The 22,491-nt window shown below is 30.4% G+C and overlaps 2 protein-coding genes across 3 annotated transcripts; both read right to left on the bottom strand.

Moving 5' to 3' along the window:
- Positions 1 to 904: 904 nt before the first annotated feature.
- On the bottom strand, positions 905 to 2,049 carry LOC110619795. Its single transcript, XM_021763348.2, has one exon. The coding sequence runs from the start codon at positions 1,942 to 1,944 to the stop codon at positions 1,318 to 1,320; it is 627 nt and encodes a 208-aa protein (XP_021619040.1). The 5' UTR covers positions 1,945 to 2,049; the 3' UTR covers positions 905 to 1,317.
- Positions 2,050 to 5,242: 3,193 nt separating this feature from the next.
- LOC110619276 lies at positions 5,243 to 17,102 on the bottom strand. 2 transcript variants are annotated; one of them, XM_021762602.2, is made up of 6 exons: positions 16,868 to 17,102; positions 16,611 to 16,738; positions 15,517 to 15,637; positions 14,970 to 15,400; positions 14,148 to 14,499; positions 5,243 to 6,470 (listed from the first exon to the last, which is right to left on the bottom strand). In XM_021762602.2, exons 2-6 carry the CDS (start codon positions 16,643 to 16,645, stop codon positions 5,397 to 5,399), a joined length of 2,013 nt encoding a protein of 670 aa, XP_021618294.1. In that variant the 5' UTR covers positions 16,646 to 16,738; positions 16,868 to 17,102; the 3' UTR covers positions 5,243 to 5,396. The 2 variants fall into 2 exon arrangements, with proteins under 2 accessions (XP_021618294.1, XP_021618295.1); XM_021762603.2 differs by having other exon boundaries at positions 16,611 to 16,709; positions 16,868 to 17,047.
- Between the last annotated feature and the right edge of the window lie 5,389 nt (positions 17,103 to 22,491).

Here is a 22,491-nt window from a genome sequence, read left to right as displayed (position 1 = left end):
CATAAACCAGCCCCTGCCCCAGGGGTCGTAGCACCAAAAATCAGCTATAGTCAGACTGGTTGTAATCCTCATAGCTAAGTAATATGTTGCACCTTCATAATGACCCGCCTTCAGTTGCTCTTCAAAGACCATGACGATATCTTCCATATAGATTTTGTTACCCTCAGGAACAGAAGAAGAAGGACCTCCATTCCTCTCTCCCATGAGAAATCGTTGTGAGCCAAAAAGAAGAAAGAATGATTCTTATACAGCAAAATAGCCGATAAAGCTTTGAATGCGGCCCAAAAGATAAGGCGACCATAGGTAAGCGAAACAACGCTCACAACTAAGGTCACACTATATGTCCTAAACAGAAAAGGCAAATGGCCACCTTCGAACCTAAAGAGTCGAAGACCAGCGAGGACCTCTGATGTTACATAACATCCACTCAAAGTAAGCTATAAATTATCACCACAAACTAGAGTCCACATGGCAAGGATCTGACAAGTGGAAAACGCGGCTCCACCTAGGGAAAGAGAGACCTGGGCACTTTAACATCGAGTTTTCCGTAAGACTCACCCTTCCCAGATAGGTCGAGTCTTGGCATAGAATTACCGTTATTAGGCACATTCCCATTTCACCTATGATAGTGGAATCACTAATTTATTAGCTGGTAATGTCCCTTATCGAGCTAGTCACATCATCGCCAGATTTTTATTAAACGCTATATTTATCTCCATCTTCTTACAGTATAAAAAGAGAACGATCACAGAGAAAAAAATATGTTATATCTAATACTATTAAAACTCTGAGTCATTAATTGTATTCTCTCTATTCTTTAAGATACTGACTTGAGCGTCGGAGTGACTACCGTGAGCACTCACCACCGCTTCACATTTCCTTTCTTATAGGTTTTCACTAACCACAACACAATATTATTTCGGCCACATCATCAGTCTAATATTACCAACATCAATATTCATATTTGAATTTTATTTATATTTTGTTAAATTCTTGTAGGGGTTGGATTTGTGAGTTTGATTCTATGTACTAATTGGGCCTTTATTTTGCATTTGCATTGCGATCTTAAATTAGTTAAAAATTACAAAAAGTTAAAAAAATGCAATTTGTTTATTTTTTTTTCTTACAATCATCCCTTAATTTCATAAGGAAACATGAACTTAAATTGTTCCTTACCATAAAATAAACAAATACTAAATTATAACCACAATATGGTATAGCCAATGTTTTATGTTTGTCATATCTAAAATCTCCATACAACATCATATTTGTAATAACTTATTTAAATCTAAAGAAGCAAAGAACTCTTTTTTCCCTTTATTTGGATTTGGTTCCAGACTTGTCACCCTTGTCCCCTTGGGCACCAGAACCGGCACCGCCACCGCCAGGAACCACCGTCCGAACCTTGAACCTCTCGAGTCTCAAAGGAAATTGATCATCTCCATCAATAGAACGAATCCGTTGTGACCCAACACTCAAGCTTCTTTTCAAAGTTGCAGTAGTCTCGTTCCTTCTTGATCTTCCATGCCTGGACAACTTTGCACCAACTTCCTTGAACATTTCTACGAATTCATCATGCGACTCTTCAAATATTTTCTTAAACACTTCACTTCTCCTGATATAGAGTTGTCTGAAAAATTCCAGCAGCATTAGCAACCTTGAATCGGCCGATGACTTCCCCTTCTCCACCATGCCTTCTCCACTTCCCACAAGTGAAAATGCGTCATCGTCATAGCCTATCCTTGGGTACCCTTCCGGCAGGTGAAGCAGCTCCGGCGGCCGGCGGGAGGGTTGAAGATTACTATTGGACATGGTTTTTGGTTTCTTGATGGGTAGGATCTGCAAATTGTTCGAGAATTGAGAATTAACAGTTGTGGAACTTAAAGGCTGCAAGATTTGGCAATTTCGATCCAGTTGCTTGCGCTTTGCTGAATGCTGACTCATTATTATATTATTTTTCTAGAGTGCCAATTTGGATCACATGCAACAAGAAATTCATTTTTCACAGGCAATTTCTTGACTGCTGTTTTAAAAATTGAAAAATAGATTAATTTTTCTTAAAAAAAAAAAGAAAAAGTTAATTATAAGTTGTATTATTCTCTTTACTTCTCATGTTATAAAATAATTTAGTATTTCAAGATCTATACTTTTCATTTGCAATATCTAAAATTGATAATTCTTTTAGTAGTTTTTTTTTTTTTTTGAGTTAGCAGCTAAAATTTATAATTTTTAAAATAAAAAGGCGAAAATATATTTGAAGAATTTTATTAATTATATAAAAATAGTAAACCGTTAATTTGCATTCCAGATAACTTGTAATGATGACTCACTGTTACCGTAGCATTTCTCTTTTTCTTGAAGAATTGGTCCCTGCAAGCAAAAGACATTTCAAGCGAGGGAAATTCCATGGACGCGTCTAATAATAAGCGAAGCTTCGCTTCCGCGTCTTTTATTATTTATTTACTAATTTATTTATTTATTTTATTTATTGAAAATAAAAACAGAGTTTGAACGATTAAAATCTCACTTTTTTTTTGTGTTTATCGGTAATATATTATGACTCATCCATTTAATCGAAATAAAATTATACGGTGATTAGTCAATTTATATAAAAAAAAATAATTAGCATATATAATGGCTAATCTCGTTCAAGTTACTAGTATATTAAAAAATAAAATGAATGTAAAAAATTATTTAAAATTTAAAAATAATTATGTATATTTATCTCTGTAATTATTAAATTTTACACAATAAAAAATTAGAGTTAATTATAATATTTTTTAAAAATTCAGCTAATTAATTAAAAATTTTATTAGCTAATTGATCAGAAATTCCATAATTATAAATATAATGAAATCTGTTAGTTTATATATTTGAATCTTTCTTTTCACGGGTGAATCTTATCGGACTCTTACCACATGATTTTACCTTACAAGTACAGTTTATAATATATTTTGAGCGATCATTATTATTAAATCATTTACTTTATTTATTTTGAGAGAAATTGAAAATAAAAAGAGTGAGAAATGTCATTTTTCATATTTTCTTTATTTGAATAATAAGAAATGGATGGAAAAATACAGAAAAAAAATATCTTTATTTTATATAACGAATATTTCTCTTCAATTGAGAGGAGGCAAAGATGTAGAAAAGCAGATATTATCCATATTAAAATTGCTCATTACTATAGAGCTATTGGGGATAAAAATTCTAACTTTTTGAGAATTTTGCTATCATCATCTTTTAATTTAGGTATCATAAATTATTTTTTTTAATTACTTAAAAATTTATCTGAAATCTAAAATAGGGATGAGTGTCCTTGTATACCTTCAGAATACACTAACTTATTTTATTATTATTTAATGTAATCTATCTATATATTTATAATAAAAAAAAAATTTTAATTTTTTGTTTTGAAATTTACTGACGTGATATTGATATTGATATGACAATGACCGACCGTTAATTTTATTAATTTTTAACACCAAAATAAAATTAAAATAATTTAGAATGTCATATTTTAATTGACAAAAAAAGTACAAAGTATAATTGTAATAATATCAAAAGTACATTTTTTTTAACTATTAACTCCAAAAATAAACTATCCAATTTCTTAAAAACTCAAGGATGTATTAGTAATTTTCCAAAATTCTAACAAAGGTATCAGATAGTTAAGGTTCAACCGTTATATCATAAGTCATAAGATAACATATCCAAAAATATGGAGAAAGCTAAAACCTTTTCATGTAAACCAATAAATCACAATCCTTTTGAATCCAGGAAAAACAATACCCACATCACTGCAAATGGGTCTGAGTCTCCTCAAATCCGGATGCGTACACCCATTTATTTTAAAAATAGAAAAAATTACTTTTTAGTCTATGAGGTATAGCGTAATTAACGGATTCGTCTCTCTATTTTTAGAATCCAATACTTTCATCCCTGATATTTAATTCCGTCAAAATTCAAGATCCCTCCATTAAAAATTTCTGTTAAGTCAATGATTTTCAGCTGGTCAAAGGAAACAGAATAAATATAATCCCAAAAATATCCTTATCAATAATAAAATAAAAAAAATATTATTTAATTCCTATAGTATGAAAAAACTCGCTACTTAGTCCCTCAATTTTGAAAAATATATTAAAATATCCCTAACATTTTAAAAAGTCTACTAGTTAGTTCCTCTATTAATTTTATCACTAAATATTTTACTATTTAGTCTCTATTGTTTAGAAAAAAAATTAATTAGTCCCTCAAATTATTAAAAAATTTACTAATTAGTCACTCCATATCATGAAAATTTTAGATTTTTTTTATAATACTTAACGACTAAAATTAACGGAAAGACTAATTAGTAAATTTTTTAAAATATCAGACATTTTAATGAATTTTTAAAATGGCGAGCAGCATCATAAAAAATATTTATATTGAGTTTTAACTTTTTATTTTTAATAATTTAAATTTTATATATTTTGATTTTTATTATTTTTTCTGAATTTGAATCTTAAATTTATTAAAATTTTTATTTGTTTATGGAGATTGAGTTTGAAATTTTCTTCCTTGAATTTTGACGAAATTAAACTTTAGGAACTAAAATGTTGAATTCAAAAAAATAGAGGAACAAATATGCTAATTATGTAATATCTTAGGGACAAAAATGTATTTTTTTCCTTCAATTCTTTGAGAGAGGAACCTATAAATTTATAGGAATTAAATTTCAGAGATTAAAGTATTAAGTTCTAGAAAGTGTAATTCGATATTTTTCCTATCACTAACGACATTTTTTACGGAGGAACCTCTAATTTTGACGGAATTAAACCTCAGGAACGAAAGCGTTGAATTCTAAAAATAGAGGGACGAATATGTTAATTACGCTATACCTCAAAGACTAAAAAATAATTTTCCCTTAAAAATATTATATACGCTAAAATGAAAATCCACTTATAAAAATATATTGGCAACGCATTCACAGACTTAGCTCTGTGATAAATACCTAGTGCTAAATGCATCTAAGATTCCAAATAAATCTTGAAAGATCTCAGATTCTAGTGCTAAATGCATCTAAGATTCCAAATAAATCTTGAAAGATCTCAGATTCTACTCTCCCAATCTCCAATATCCCATTTTAAAAAATATATATATATATTGACGACTTTCTATTGGACAACTTTGTGAAGATAAGAATTTTTCTACTGCATAGTGCAATTTATGATTGTATTGAAAGGAAATATAAGCATGAATAAGAACTAGAAGCACAATCTCATCTCTTCAGACATCCTATATCACAAAAGATAATACATCCCACAAAATAATACAAATAGTTACACTGCAAAATCACTATCCTGGAACCTTGGCACTAAAATTTCATAACCCTACAGAATTCCAATGGCAAGCTACTATCTATATGTGTTTGGTCTAATATTATCATCAATGAATGAGAAGTGATTTGTGTTAGGCATCCTGACAGTTCTACCTGGAAGCGATGCAGACAGTGCTTCTCTACTAGGGATCCGTGGCATCAGATCCGGATATGATGCATTGATCGGGTAACTGGGATAGGCGTATCTACTCGAAGAAGGTACACCTGTATCCAGATAAGGATCAAAATAAGGCTTCTGAGTTGGGATACTTGATCCACTGCCTATGTATTGACTGCTAAGAAATTGATCCTGTGTAGACAAGCTTGACTTGCTCTCCAAGTAAGGGGTCGAGACAAGCAAATTGCTGGCAGCGGCTGGAACTCCTGTATTGGGATAATAGTTTCCCAAACTTAATCGAGAACTCGGACTAATGAAGTTTGCTCGAGCTTTGTCTTCGACCAAAAAATCAGTTGGTATTCTGAACAGTCCAGCGCATCCAACAGGAATCTGTCCTTTATCCCTAAGCATTGTTGCAGGTAGAGAAGGTTCAGCAGATTTTCCAACAGATACAGATACTAATGGCACTCTCTGCTGCAGTGATTGCTTTGCTGCTTTAAGTGCCTCCAGCACCCCACCCACCACATCAGATGTTTTCTGTGGCACCAATGCGTAAAGTTCATTTTCGCTTCCTTTTACTTTACTGAGGTGACTACTTGTAGTTGATGAAAAGCTCGGCACGTATTGGCTCCCAGGAGAATCATATGAACCATGTGAAACTGAATCATGGCGGGGGATATGTGATGGTGGATGGCAGTTGTTTTCATGGCTATCTTGATTTTGCTTTTCCATGACCAAGGGGAAAGCAAAGTCTTGAGTTGAAGATTTGGAAACATGCGTGCTACTGCTTTCTCTTTCTCTCTCCTCCAAGCTTGCCGCATCAACATGTGAAGATGGTAGAAAACCACTAGGCTGAATTTTGTTGAAATCTTCAACATCTGATCTCAACTCATGTGTTTGGGAGGCAATTGTTGCAGCGGAATGTGTAGCTGGTCCCTTGATCTCATCTCTTTCCTCAGTGATATCTGAGTGGTTCCCAGGATCACATGAATCCTGCATAATCATAAAAAAGGTCACATATGAGAAAGGATATAAAGAACAAATCCAGACAACTAAAAACTGCTTAATAACAAGAATCAGTGAAAGCAGAGTGTAGAAGTGAGAGCAATATCATGAAGAAAATTATGAATATGCTTCATTTATATAATCCCAAGATAAAAGGTATTTAAAGTGAGTATTATGCCAATGTACACGAGTACAGTTTATGTACCCAGAATTCAGATATACCCTAGTGCCTCATTCATAGGTAAGTATCTCATATGCAATTTGGTCCAGATAATAGACAAGGCAATTTTAAAAAGGCATCCATTGACAAACAATGAGTTCCAGTCACAAAAACTGGGGCACTCTTCTTGATCCTTCTTAGTTCTTACTGTTGTGCATGCTAGCTGATCATATGCACGCGAGCACACACCAACAGCTACTTTAATCGACACCACCAGTTCATGCAAATACCCTTAAGATTTTGAAACATATTTTAATCAACTTTTTTGCTACCTTCAGACCTTCAGCATCTTTTCCATTGGTCATATGCTAAGGTGAGTTAATGTTTCTCATTCACTTGAATAAAAGATTTAAAAAGAGTCCTCAAAGCCTAATTTAGATCAACAATTCATAATGGAATATTTTTATTTAAACTCATTTTTCAACAAAAAGTACAAATTATAAAATATAAAATAAAAACAAAATGATCCCAACGTAATAAAGGTCAAGCTTTAACAGAGTTTTAAGTAATGTTTGCAACTAATGGCAAGATACTGAACAAAAGATAATTATCAACATTTGATTTTGTCACAGCAAATTTTTTTAGCATAATTCAATACTTGTGCACTTACATAGCACTTTTTATCAATAAACTAGCTCAAGGGGCCTTTCTTCTACTTCTGATAACCATGCTCCAGTTTATTCCTATAGTTTGCAGCATAGTCACCAGACTTACCCCCCCTTCGGAACTGTGTTCCAGGTACTATATACTAAAATGCCATACTTTTGCATCTCAAGTTGCTGGAGGAAACAATTGGAATCGCCAAAATAGAGGTTCTAGAGAGAAATGAAAAGATGGAAGGAAGGAAGAAAAAAAGAAAAACCAACAAATATGCATGTGTGCAATAATATGCAAGCATAAGAAGAGGAGCCGAGGAGAAAGGCTATAGCAAAAGAAGAATAAAAGGAAGAGAATGAATTTTGAAAAACTTTAAGAGAGGTGGTGGATTTAAATGTTAGTGGAAGATGTGGCAACGTTAACTTGGAGGTGTAAATAACTAATTTATTAGATAAAATTTAAATTTTTTAGAAAATATAAATATTATTAACTATTACTCATTAGTAGTATATTTAATTATTTAAACATTATATTATATTGAATAAATACATTTACATGCCCCAAATTAAATTGGTGTACCAACTAAACGTAACACTAATCCAATTAGCATACCAATTAAGTCTACCCCTACATATCCTATATTTCACTAATTGGACATCCCCAAACTTTTGTTTCTAGGATCCCTATTGGATTAAGGATTGCAATCCATCCAAATTATTAGTTGCTAGTCCTTATCAGATTATGCACATATCTCACACACTTTGATGTAGAACCAATAGATATTAGGGGATTTTGGACGCTAAACCAATTCTCAATTGAAGAGAAATGAATTCTCAATGTATTTGCCAAATGTCTATAGTCAATAATCAAAATAAAATCTCTTAAGAAAAATACCTAAATTGCATAGTTATTTATAGACTGGCAAAAGAAGAAGAAGAAGAATAAGGAGGAGGAAACCTAAACAAAACAAATTAGAAATAAAAATCCAATCTTAACTAGGAAATTGCATAGTTATACAATTATTAAATAATAAATTTTAAACCTAATAGAATTCTAAATCTAAAAGTATAAACTTCCCAATTTTATGATAAATATACTTCCAAGTATCCAAACTGAGTCTCCTTCCAGTGCTGCATCACAATTATTCTTGGTTCCGATCAGGCTATGAATGGTAATATCCTGTTGCACCTCCAAGAAACCTATGAAATGAACCCTGGCACCTCACTTTTGTATTTCTATTGCTCCTAGCAGACTGAGTTGTGTCGACTCTAGCTTCCCTCGAATATGCAAGAAAACTATGGAAAGTGCACCAACACTCTATATTATAAAATTTAGATAGTTCCTATCTGACTATTAATCATTGACTAATAGAGTCAGGAACATGGAGATTAATTTGAGAAAAAAATGCAACAGAACTTCAATGGAAATTATTGGCAAAATATGCCTTCTCAAGTTAATTTAGGGCTCAACGTTACATAACAAACATGCTAATACTCCCTTTCTTTCTATTAGAACCAAACAACAACAACAAGAAAAGGAAGGAGACAATAGATGACAAACCAGGAGACCTCCCCCCAACTAGCCAATGGCATAGCCCCAGCTTACAACCAAAATAAAACTCTCCTTAGCTTCTGAACTAGCCTGAATGTAACGAATTTGGATCCCCTTTCTATAAGCATCTCCATATGGTACTCCCTCCTTTATCCATAAAAAGCCCAAGTCCTCCAGCTGCATGCTTCTAAAATACTTCCGTCCAAATTGTGCTGCTCCCCTTTTGTTCTTTCTGCAGTATACTTTTAATGGTCTTATGCACAACTCCTTTGGCTGCTGCTGCTGCTGCAGTCCTTCAGCTCCTGTCCTAAATTCATAACATTGCCAGCTGCTTTAAAACCAGCCTTGCCCTCAAGCCTGAAACATGAAAACTGTTCATGAATATCAATTGTATCCATCCAAATTGCATCAACTGTAGATTGAGCCTTCCATTGAACCAAAAAAGTCGAATTCCTCCCTTTCACTCTATGGCCTGCCCTTTGCAGATGAGAACCGGTAATTATTCCCATGAATTCTCCACAAGTATCTTTGTTAGACTCCCGATTATGCAGTTTGGACAAGGAAGAGTCTCCTCTTAAACAAAAACTTTAGGAATATTTAGTTTAATTGTTGGATGCAATTGATAGCTATAGTCATCCCAATAGCTAAACCAATGTGTTTATTAAACTTTTAAAATATTAACCGATAGTTGATAGGCAGCTGAATTAAGACCTATAAGTTGCATTTCATATCAATTCTATAATTAGAAGCGTTATCAAGGCAATAGGCAACAGTTAGGCAAGAGGTGAGAGGCAAGCCAATGCCCTAAGGTGACAAAGCCAATTTTGTTTTAATATATTTTGAATATACATGTATATATACATATAATGTATCGCCAACTATAGTTTATATATTTTAATTTAAAAAAATAGCTCCTTTATATTTTTTGGATGTTATAACATCTATTGTTACATTTTTCATTTAACCTTGAACTGATTCTTCCAATTTTCCCATTTTCCCCTGCATCAATTTCTCAAATGTTTGATCCAGCAACTCCTCATTTCTTTTAAATCCTCTCAATAATCTCACATATGCTCTGTTCTAGAAACAAAAGTTTTTGTTTCCAGGTTTGCTCTTCCATAACCAGATGGTAAAAGAAAACAGCAATACAACCCAAAACAGAGAAATAAAAGTAAAAAACTAGAAAATCGACCTGGAGGAGATATTAGTTGAGAAAATACAAAACTAAGAATAGTAATCTGAAATTGAAAAGTAAAAGAGAGTTAAGAGTCCCAAAACAGAAGATTAGTGTGAAAACCGTGTACATATCTGAATTTGGAAGAACTCTTAACAGATCTGTTACCAAAGGTCAGGTAAAATTATAATAATCTGGATTTTCAGGTAACAGTAACCAGAAATACAGGACAAGGAAGATAGGAAAGAATAGGAAGAAAGAGAATAGAAGGAAAAAGAAGAATAGACGGTAGAACCTGATACAAAAGGAAAGGAATGGAAGGAGAGAGAAGAAATAGAGAAGGGAAGAAGAATTGTTGTCAAATCAGAAAAGAAAAAAACAGAAGAGAAAGAAAGGAAGAAGAAGAAGAAATAGAAGGAAAGAAGAGAGAAGGGGAAAACAGAGAGGAACCTGGAACTTTGGGAAGGCTTCCACTAATCATCCTTGATTGGGACTCCCAGACATATAAGGAAGCAATCCCACTAGAGAACAAGACTCTGGGGTCACTACTACTGATCTAGTCATTGGTGCAACACAGAACAACCATTCGCAAGCAAAGTGCACAATGGGAATCAAGCTCTGATACCATCTGTTATGTGAGAACCAGGCTCTGTAGAAGAAAGAGGGGAAAGAGAGACAGCAAGAAGAGAAGCAGAGGGAAGAAAGAGGCAGAGAAGATCAAGAAAGGGAAGAGGGAAAGAGAGAGAGATAATATTGGAGAGAGAAAATAATATTTGTATATTCAATATTGATGGGTCAGTTAGAATCTATTAGTGCTATTTATACATCATAATAACTAACTGTTATGCTCACTACCCACTCTACCCTTACTCTAGTATACTCACTACCTACACTCCCCTTAGTCATAACAGGGGGCTCCCTCCATTCTAATCAATGCCAAATAATTCCTCATTTAATTTTGGGCACCATAGAATTTGAATATTGCTTCACATGAACAATCCAGCTCTCTGGATTTACAGCACAGAAATTACGCATCTAAATTTTCTTTGTTGCAATGGAATCTCAGCCAGCAACATGGGCCCAACCGCTGGATGTAACAATGACATCTTCTCATTCTCAGTTGGTCGTAGACTCTTTAGCCACTCCTTCCTCAACAACTGCTTTTCCCATGAACCATGGATGTAACACATTCCAATTTATTGAAATGCTGATCATGTTCAACTCTAAGAGATTATAATGCTTCTGTATTTGCTATTTTTCTATCTTCTCCAATACATTCTTCTTTCCACTCTGATTTTGGGATCCGACGGTCGAAAAAATTAATAGAACTAGGAACACAGATTAATTTGATAGAAAATTGAATGGAACTTCTAATGAAATAACGGCAAAATATGCCTTCTCAAGTTAATACAGAGCTTAGTGTTATGGAAAAAAAATGCTAATAATCCCCTTCTTTCTATCAAAAACCAGGAGACCTCCTCCTGAACTAGCCAATGGCCTACCTAGCTTACAGTCAAAACATAGAATAAAACTCTTTTCTTAGCTGCTGAATTAGCCACTAAATAAAATGGCTTTGGATTCCCTTATTCTTTTAGCATCTCCAGGTGGCATTCCCCCCTTGATTCCTTCTAACAAACCAAACTCCCCCAACGCATGCTTCTAAAATCTTCCATCCAAATTCCTCTGCTACTCTTTTCTTCTTTCTCCAACATACTTGTAATGGTCTTAGGCTTAAATCCATAACTCCTGGGCTCTTGCTACTATCCTTCAGTTCCTTTCCTGAATCCATACCATTCACAGACACATCCTTCTTTTCATACTACTTCATTTTCAGCTCACTATTTAGGGCCTAAACTATTTCCCAATGAACTCCACAATTAAAATAATACATGACAAGAACTTTCCAATAGTATCTCATAAGGCAAATATTTTTGGATTGCCTGAATGAGGACCCAAAAACCATATACTTAAACCACAACACTCTTAAGCCATTTACGATACTCAACAACCTTGGATGCCACAAAGGAGATAGCTCCAGTCACCTACGCCATGATGCTCTATTCCGCACAAAGTTCTACTAACAAAAACAAAGATAATCTTTTAATTCCTGCATGTTTTTTGGCACTATCTTCCTTTATGACAAGGTAGATTCAAACGTCATTACTCTTACAGTTTAAATTTATTGCCAATTTTTATTATTTTTCTGTTACTCTGCCTAATACTGTATTATACAATATGCTTTGCTCTCATTTATATTTGCACACCATGACCCCGACAAGCCCACCTGTGACTTCAGTTCTTCTGAGGAGAAGGGCCCCTAAAATGTTAATATATTAAAGATGGGACTTTGGACAAGTACAAGCTGATGAAAAGCTGAACTTCCAAATGATTTGAATAGTATATTTCTGCATATGGTTAATCTAGGGAATTAATCCACAATAAATTACAATTCAAGACCAATTCTAAAAATCAACCCTTAGAAAAATCTTTGACAACATTTTTTATTGGCATTTTGCAATGAAACCTTCTCCGCACACAATATCATTGATTAGATTTAAATTTGCAAGCCAAAACTTATTTTCAGTTTTTCCTAAGAATTAGAGAATGAGAGTCCACATATATTATTTACACTTTTTTGCTTACTTATCCTCCAAGAACACAAGGCAGCTACCAGCTAGAGATCACCACAACCATTGCAACATATAAGAAAACCACCAAGGCTTTCAACATCCCTAGAAAAGAAGTCTTCACTTATACAGTAACACTTTTTCTTCAATTTTAAGATTTAGGAGTATAACGGTTTCAGAAAATTAAGAAAGCGAGAGAATTGAAGGCAAATGTAGGGAAGACTGGCTTGATTATTCCCTCAGGCTTTGGGGTTTACATATTGCCACAAGTACAACAGGAATGGAATTACAATCAATCAGTTAATGAATCCTACTATAAATCCCACAGTTATTGCACATCCCAAGTTTAAACCAAAACATACTAGCTTTATGCAATCTACCATTTCTGCTAATATTTTCACAACAATGATACACATTTCCATAATATATACTATCTAAACTCATCAGCCACACCTAAACAATATGGAATGCATAAGTCAGCCAAAATAGAAGCAGTACCTGTTAAAGTTTAGTTTATCTAAGATTCACCAAGATAAGCTAGATTCAAATTCTGGATTTTAAAATGGACATTTTTTACCTTTCCTAGAGATAAAATTAGGATGAAGTTTCTGCATCACTAAAATTGAGTGCCCTACTGCCCTAGAACAATGGATGCTATCATTTGAATACTCCAGAATCTCAGATTCGGAGGATATTTTTGCCTTTGATAACTAGGGTATTTTATAATTATCTCATAAAGATTTTTATTGAGAAACAGGCACAACTATGCAATTTGTGTGTATGCATGCGAACGTATTGTGCATGTGTCTGGTGGGGGAGAGAGTGAGAAAGAGAAGGGGACAAGGAACATGCTGCAGAAAATTTAGATTGTCAAGAAAGTCAACATCATACATTTGTGCAACCCTGACAGATTATTATTATTACATTATAAATGAGTGGATGGTCTTTTGCAAATATCAAATTAAGATAATTTCAAAACTACAAGATGACATTCTTCAAACACTGTCCTATGCGAGTCACTGAAAAGAAATATTCACTCGAACATCCAGACACAGTGTAAGAAACTAAAATGCAACCTCTATCCATTTAGTTTGAACTTGAGCAAAAAGCATTGAAAAATTGCAGGCACTAATCTTAGGTCGCATATGGAATAATTATGACAAAAGGAAAAGCAATTAAGAAAATGGATCTCCATGGCTTCCCATGAATTCCCATTGTTTCATTTCTAAAGCACATATATTTCTTTTTTTTAATTTTATTAGAAGTGAATATCCTGTAATGTGATTCTTAGTTAGTGAAGAAACATTTCAAAGTTGATCACACAGTATGTTAGTCAAGAAAAAAAAAAAAGAAAACTTAAATCTAGCTCTAGACAATATGTTTTCTATATATATATATAGATATATATATCATCCATGCACTACCACAATGCTGTCAACTTTTCATTTGCGAACAATTTAATGGTTTTGAAGTTATATAGATTTCATCAACCATACCGGTGTACTGTTGTTATTTTCTCTGAATTTCTCTTCCCATTCAGTTTGAGCCTTTTCCATTTCTTCATATCGGCCAATTAGTTGTGCCTGGTGTTCAAGTGCCTTTTCCATGTCTCTATCGCCACCATACACATTATAATCAATGTCATTGCCATTTGTGTTTTGTCCATTTTCTAAGCAGCTTGAGAGTGAGTCCTCCAATAACATTTTCTCTTCTCCCCTTTTAACAACACCTCCATGCATCTCAGGCTTAACATCTGGGCAACTTGGGAAATTTTCTGAAGTGGTAGCAACTTGATCTTCAATAGCATCAACCTTGATAGAGTTGGCTTTATGTTCCTCAGCTATAGATCTGGCAAAATAAACACACTTAAGTATATATTCTACATAAGGTCTCTATTAGAATAAGGCTTCACAAGATAAAGAAAAGTCTTGGTTTAGTTTTCCTTCCATGAAACTTGATTACAATTATTACACTTTCACTTTTTTCCTGTGTATTAATTGTTTTGATTGAGGGTTCTGGGTGGCCAGTGGTGGGAAGTACAATTTCTAAAACACAATTCTTTTCAGAGTGTATCAAATACAAACTTTACCATATATATATATATATAAAGAAAACTCCATAGTGGCAGGTTAAGGCTCGTGCAACTTGTCACACAACTTCTTCATGCTGACAAAAACATACAGTATCATGATAAAACTAAAGGAACAGCAATCTATCATATTTACCACTTTTCTTTGCTTGAGAATTTTTGGAAAAGTAGCAAAGAAATGTACATTACATTAGTAATTCATTAAGTGGATGAAGTAAGATGAACAAACCTAGATTCCTTGCGCCTTATTTGGCGGCAGGACTTGCCTTGACAATGTTTTGGAGAAGAAGCAACAGATCCAAAATTATTCCGTCTTCTCGTAGATATATCCTTGAATTTTTCAAGGTCACGAGGACAATCCTTGCGACCTTTCCAAGACAAGCTTCTACTAGTTACTGGAGAAAAATCAATATCAGAACCTGAAAGTTCTTCTTTCTCATTGTTTCTGATTTTTGAATTGATAGAATTCTCTTCTTCTTGAAAGGAACTATTATCCACTTTGGATTCAGAAGGGGTATCCTGATCAGAGCTTGAATCAAATGTCTCAGATATGTCACTTATCCCATTACCCTCCAGAATAGCAAGAACATCTGCTGTTGCCTTCTCAGCCTTCATTCTTTGAAGAGACACAATCCTTAGTTGTTCCTCCAGCTCTGCTACCTAATTGGGATACATAACTAACATTATAACAGTAATAAAGGGGAGAGAAGATACAGAGACTTATTATTTAAACATAAGATAAATGCCCTATTAGAAAAATCCATATCACAACATACCCTTTTTGCTAGCTCATCAGCTCTCTGTCTTGCACTTCTTGATACTGACCTTTCAGACAACAGCCGAGCCCGAAGGAATTCAATAGTCATTGCAGTAGAATCCTCGATGCCAGAATCAGTTCTACAAAATGATCAACAAATCAATAAGAAATCGTGAATATCAATCTGCCTTCAGTTTGAACTGAAACCTGCACATTAAATTCTATGCAATCTGCAACATTCAAAGATCATGGCTTCATTAATTTCCAGAACAAATATTTCAGTGGACCCTTCATAAGTTTCATGCATCAGATGTTACTTCCACATATAACTAAGAGCATAACATCCTTTCATGGCTCCACAGTAATTAGGATCAAGAAACGCTTTCAGGAATCCTTGTTGGTGAATGCAGATTCTAATTATTAAAAAAAAATTGAGGAAACTACACATATTCACTAAGTGAGCTGTAACCACTAAATTCACCAGCTTGCAAGGACAATTTCCAGCAATAAGCACAAGGAAAATTCCTAACAAACTCCACTCAAATAAATTTCACAACAATAAAATGCAAACTATAGTTTGGGAGATGATCTCCAAGTAATTGATGATGGATTACACAAGTACAAAGAGCATTCACTTTGGTTGCCAGGAGGAGAAGATAAGAAAAGATGTGGTTATTTTCATTGTACTCTGAAAATTGCAAATATTCATTACAATTAAGCATGTTGATGTATCAGAATAAGGCTGGGGTTACTTGCCTCAAAATTGACTATCTATAATTCTGAGGCAACAACCTTTTATTCTTCTTTCCTTCTCTTAGCAATCAAATCATACGTAAGCAAATAAATCTAAGATTCCCTTCTAAGCAAAACAGTAAATGTCCATGTACAATTCATATTAAAGTCCTCAGTTCTAAACAGAAATAAGTTCAGAGGAAAAAAATGTAGGCGATAAAATCCCGTCCTAAACACTACAAAATGAACAAAAATAAGTTCTAAAACGAGGAACAAAAGCAAATCAAATAGACCCAAATGATAATACTACTAAAAACCTTCAAAACTCAACTTGAGTACACAAAAACCAAACAAAAAGAGGGATACCCAGATGGATTTTACCTCAGATCTTGCATTTCCTGATCAGAACGGTTCATACTTCTGGAAGATAACACCTAAAACCAAAGGAAACCCTTAAAGGTCCACTTGAAAACTTGGCTCCTGTAACAAGGAGGAGGCAGAGAAGCAATCTAAGATCATAGAGATTTCAGAGCATTAAACAAAGAGTTAAACAAAAACCAGGAGTGTGATTCACATAAAGATCATAGAAGAAATGAAAAAAGAAAAGAAACAAAGGAGAATGATAAATTGGGGCCTACCTTATTCCGTGAGAGAAGAGAAGAGTATCATTGAATTGAACACAAATGGGGACTTTTACTTTCACTAATTAATGAGCAAAAGGAAGATCTTTTAAGGTCCGTTGGGAATGAGCAGAGAACCTTCTCTTTTGAGAGTGATTGAGACAATTTGTACAACCATGGGCCATCATCTGCAACTCCTCCGGGACATCTTTGTCTGATATGTTATATTCTCACATTCAATTTACGAAATAAACCACCGCATTGAAGAATATGACAAACTCCGTTATCATTCTTTTGCATTTTTTTTTATTTATCTGCATTATTTTCTTTAAAAAATAAGAACTTTAACCTTTTTTTTACGAAAATAACAAATTAATCAAATGTTTTCTAAATAAAATGTTTTTACTTTTTTATATTTTATGAAAAAGATATTTCATTATCTCAATTTTAATTTAAAAGTCAAAATAAAATGATGTTAAAAATAAAAATAGATAAAACATATTATGTTAATATTGTTAAATAATAAATTTCCTTTTAGTCTTTTTTATACTAGTTGCTCATATTGCTACTTTTAAAATTAAATAACTTAAATTATTAATTTTTAAAAAACTTAAATTACTAAATTATTTATAAAAGAATAAAAATTTTATTTTTGTATGTATTTAATAAAAAAATTATAATAAGTTATAATAAATTGTTATATAAAAAGTAATATATAATTTGAGAAAATAAAAAAAATAAAATGAATTTATTTTATAAAAAAGCACATTTTATCAAAAAAAAACAAGAATTACTTTTAAAAAGAAAAAAAATTTAATTTTATATAAAAACTATACAAAATCGTGAAATCCAAAATACCTTCATGAAATATCACTGCTAGACTCAATATCGCTTTGATACCATGTTAAATTTAGATTATATCTAATTCACTTCAAAGCTATTTCAAAGGTGAGAATATTTATAATTCTTATAAGGAGCATATAATTTTTAATCAAAACTGATATGAGATTTAATATTATATCTTTTATTTGTAATATTTTATCGATTTTATTTAATTTATCAAAGCATATAGCCGTAAATAATTTTATTTGCTCTATTCATCAACTTCAACTTGAAACATTAGATTATACTACCTTTTTTTTTTTATGTCAACATACTCAGACAGCTTGATTTAGTAGTTCTTCTTGTAGTTATCAACCTAACTCAGTAGCTTCCCAATTTCATGCATTTATAGAAAATATTGTGAAGTAGGTTCCGACTAGATTTGAAAGTCTCTTTAGTCATGGCTTTTATAATTCTCACTTTTCAACATATATGAAAGAAAAAAAACATAGAGATATTTTTTATTCTGTTAAATATGATCTTATCACGAGCTTTCAGCGCATTTTAATTGATATTTATTAACTCTTTTTTTATAATCATAATTACCTCATTAATCTTATTGTTGCCGTTATTGCTGTATGGTGAAATTGTTAAATTTAATTGTAATATTATATGAAAGTATTAGTTTTCACCGATTAATATCGGCATAATTACAATAAATAGTACAGGGTTAATTACTTATGGTGTTGTAAAGAAGCCTTTAGCTGGAGAGGCTCGGCATAGTTTTTTTTTTTTTTTATTGAAACAGTTGTGATGAAAGAGACATTGCCTTTTAGTTGCTGGGTCTATATCCTAAATGATTTAATTTCTTTAATATAATGTGGTTTTTTGTGCTGCTTCAGCAGACATGCAAAGCAATGCTCTATTGCATATTAAAAAGATTTCAAAATCTAAAGATTAGATTTTGGATTTTAACTAATTAACGCTATACAAATCTACTAGGAAAAATTATAAAAAAGTATAATTTTATCGATTTTTCATTTTCGTGTCTGTGATTTAATTTATGTCGAAATAATATTTATAATATTGTGTCATTAATAAATAGCAATTATTTTTAAACGTCGTTAAAAATGTTGATATAAAAATCACATATTAATTTAACATTAAATTAAATTATAAATTCTGAAATGAAAATGAGTGAAACTACATTTTGCATTTTTATATATTTTTTTTAATTAATAAATATATTTTATTTATTATTTCCGTACATTTTTTACAATATCAGATAATTACCGCTATTTAATATCAGCATAACAGAAGTACTATTTTAATATAAATTGAATCATAGATTCTAAAATAAAAATAATTGAAATCATATATATATATATATATATAAAAGATGGAAAAGGAAAACATATAACTTTTTTTTAGTTATCTATAATTACTTTAAATTTTTATTTTTAAAAGAATAGATAATAATTTTTATTTTTATTTTTAAAAATAAAGGTGGAAAAGGAAAACATATAATTTTTATTTTTAATTATTTTTAGAGTAATCCCATAGGATATATAAAAAGGAATATAAGATTATAGTTTTTGTAATTAGAATACTTTTAAACTAGATGATAAATTCATTATTTAAATTAATTTTAGAGTTTATTAATAAAATATAAAATGATATATAAAAATACATCAAGATTAAATTTCAAAAATGAGTATTATTAAAGTAGATTGATATCTTTTGTAAGTATTTAGATAAAGATAGTACTTAAAATTTTTTTTTATTAATGTTGTCATCATGATATCTATGCACAATGTTATTCTCACAAGAGATATCTGAACTAACTACCTTTTATGGCAAACTTAGCTTACACCCATTTTTTAATAATATTTTCAATATTTAAAATTTTTTTAAATTAGTTTTTAAAAAATTATTATTTAATTTTTATAATATAAAAAATTCACTAATTAATTTCTTAATTTTAAAAAATATATTAAAATATTTTTATATTTTAAAAAATTTATTAATTCGTTCTTCCGGTAATTTTATCTATTAAATATTTTACTATTTAATCTTTATAATTTTAAAAAACTTATTAATTAATTTTTTAAATTTTAAAAAAATCTATTTTTTAATCTTTTTAGATATTTTAGACTTTTTTATAATATTTAATAATTAAAAATAATAAAAAGATTAATTAATAAATTTTTTAAAATATTTTTGACATTTTAATGTATTTTTTAAAATTAAAAAATAAATTAAATAGTAATTTATTAAAATAAAATGCTATAAGTTTTTAAATTTAAAATTACCGTTATTGTCGTCATTTTTGTAATATATTTTTATTTTTAATGAAATAAGTTTGATTTTTTTTCTTTTCACATTAATTGATTTTTATAATAAATAAACAAGAAAAAATTACTAGAACCATTTTAAATTTTTATTAATTTAATATTAACAATTGATTTTTAAAATTTATTTAATTTATTTTAATTGTAAACCACTTAATTTATTTTAATTTTAAAATTTATTCCTTTATTACTCACATTTTAATTATTTAACTATTTAAATATATATTTATTAAGTCTACATTATTCATCATCATTACCATCATCATCATCTCCTCTTGAAATGAGTTTTTTAAAATGGATTTTAACTTATACACTAACATCATAGAAATGGATTTTAACTTTTCCACTAACATCATAGCATCTTGGTTAGGGAAGAGCATAAATCGATTTGAATCAAAAAATCGAATTGAATCGATCAATTTCAATTTAATAATTCAGTTAATCAGAATACTTAATCAAATTCGGTTAGTATTTTCTAATTTATTTGGTTTTCGGTTCAATTCAATTTAAACGTGATAAATAATCGACAAATCAAATAATAAATTTTATATATATTTTTATTATATAAAACATTAATTTTATATATATTTTTAAATTTTATATATTTATATAAATTTTTTAAATATTATTATTATGTATTCAGATAATATTTATTGGTAAATTTATGTGAAATATTTATTAAATTATTTTATTGAAATTAAAAATAAAAAATTTAAAAAAATTACAGATTTTAATTTGAAATAACCGAACCAAATCAAATTGATTTTTATCGATTCGATTCGATTAATTATAATTTTATAATTAATTTTTTTAATTTTTAATATTTTTACAATCTAATTTTTAATTTCAAACTGACCGATTGCAGAGCGCTAATCCCGTTTTGCTCTATGACACTGTTTTCTTCTTTCACTTCTCTTCTTTGGCACTTTCCCTTTTCCTCTTCCTACTACTTTTTTCGAGTTTCATCACAGATTCACGATCTAAGTTGTCCATCTCGCAGAAGGAATGCGTTGACACCTCCTGCAAGTTTGAGGCACCGTAAAATAAAAAAAAGTAAATTTAAATTATTAAAAATATAAATGAATAATAATTACACCTGTATCACACAGATACAATATTAAATATTACCACGTCTTTATGATCTGGTGCGGTTCTAAATGTTGTCCTGCCACCTGGCAAAATTATATATGGCTGATTTTTGTATAAACCACCCCTCCTTCCGGCAACCTCTTACACAGATATAAAGCCTCTCATCTCTAGTAAAAAACAAAGCTTTTTCAGGTTAATTAATTTCAAACTTTATTTTTATTTATTAATTTTAATTAAAATATATAATTATTTTAAATAATTATTTTTAATATAAAATTAATATATAATGTGTGTTTATTTTATAATTTTAATACAATATTTATTAGTAATACAATATAAATTTTATATGATAAAATTATGTAAATTATTGAGTTTTCATTTTTTTATAAAATATTATATATATAATTATATTGTGTGTTAATAAATAATATAAATATATTGAACAGGTTAAGTAAATAAAAGTTAAATAAAAGTTTAAATCACTCATAATTTAGTAATTTATTATCAATAATTCATAATTAATATAATGGATAGAAATAATGAAAAAAATATATTGTAATTGTTATAGAAAGTAAGAAAATTTGGGAAACATATTGTTAATATATATCATAAATATTATTAATATAAAAATAAAAATTATAAAAATATAATTTGTGTTTTAAATTTTAATGGATTGGACATAAATTATGAAATTATGTAAATAATTTAATTTAAAGTACATATAAAAAATATAAGTTTAGCGTTGTATCATATATTTTAGTACACACAATAAATTGAATATTTATTTAATAATAATTTTATTAATCATAATTATGAAATTATTTAAATAATATAATTTAAAAAATTTTAAAAGTTATTGTTTTTTTAAATTAAATTTTTATAACGTATCCATTAAAAACTTAACCGAATCGAGTCTAGTATAATCCCATCCAGTAAACTCCTTTATCAAACCTAACCTAGGACTTGAAATATTAAGTGAAAAAAACTTGGAGAACGTCAGACTCTAAAACTAAATACAAAGAGTTTAAAGGCTCATGTCAAACAGTGGGACTAGCATATAATCTAGCCACCCTACTAAATGAGTGAGCAACTAAATTATCTTATCATTGAATCCAAAATAAAGTCTAACCAGACTCTTGAAATAGCAAATTCTTACATTGAGCAATGCCTTTACTAAATTCGGTTCAATTATCTGTTAAGGAGTGAATAACATCTGCAACAACTTTAGCATTAGTCTCAAAGCACACATTAGATATATGATTATCTTGAGCTCATAGTAGGGCTTCTCATAAAGTTAAGGCTTCTAAAAGACTGACAGAAAGAATAGTCTCAAAATACCGGTCAATTTCACAAGAAAATTCCTACTAGCGTCTCTCACAT

Source organism: Manihot esculenta, chromosome 7 (assembly GCF_001659605.2).
Source record: "Manihot esculenta cultivar AM560-2 chromosome 7, M.esculenta_v8, whole genome shotgun sequence".
Lineage (NCBI taxonomy): Eukaryota > Viridiplantae > Streptophyta > Magnoliopsida > Malpighiales > Euphorbiaceae > Manihot > Manihot esculenta.
This window is presented reverse-complemented; position numbering and strand designations above follow the sequence as displayed.

What these genes read in the sequence shown, in the direction of transcription:
- LOC110619276 (XM_021762602.2), bottom strand. Translation starts at nt 16,645, where the DNA reads ATGAACCGTTCTGATCAGGAAATGCAAGATCTGAG. An exon ending in CAGGAAATGCAAGATCTGAG is followed by an intron (nt 15,638 to 16,610) that starts GTAAAATCCATC and finishes ATCATTTTGTAG; the next exon opens with AACTGATTCTGGCATCGAGG. An exon ending in CTGATGAGCTAGCAAAAAGG is followed by an intron (nt 15,401 to 15,516) that starts GTATGTTGTGAT and finishes TATCCCAATTAG; the next exon opens with GTAGCAGAGCTGGAGGAACA.
- LOC110619795 (XM_021763348.2), bottom strand. Translation starts at nt 1,944, where the DNA reads ATGAGTCAGCATTCAGCAAAGCGCAAGCAACTGGATCGAAATTGCCAA.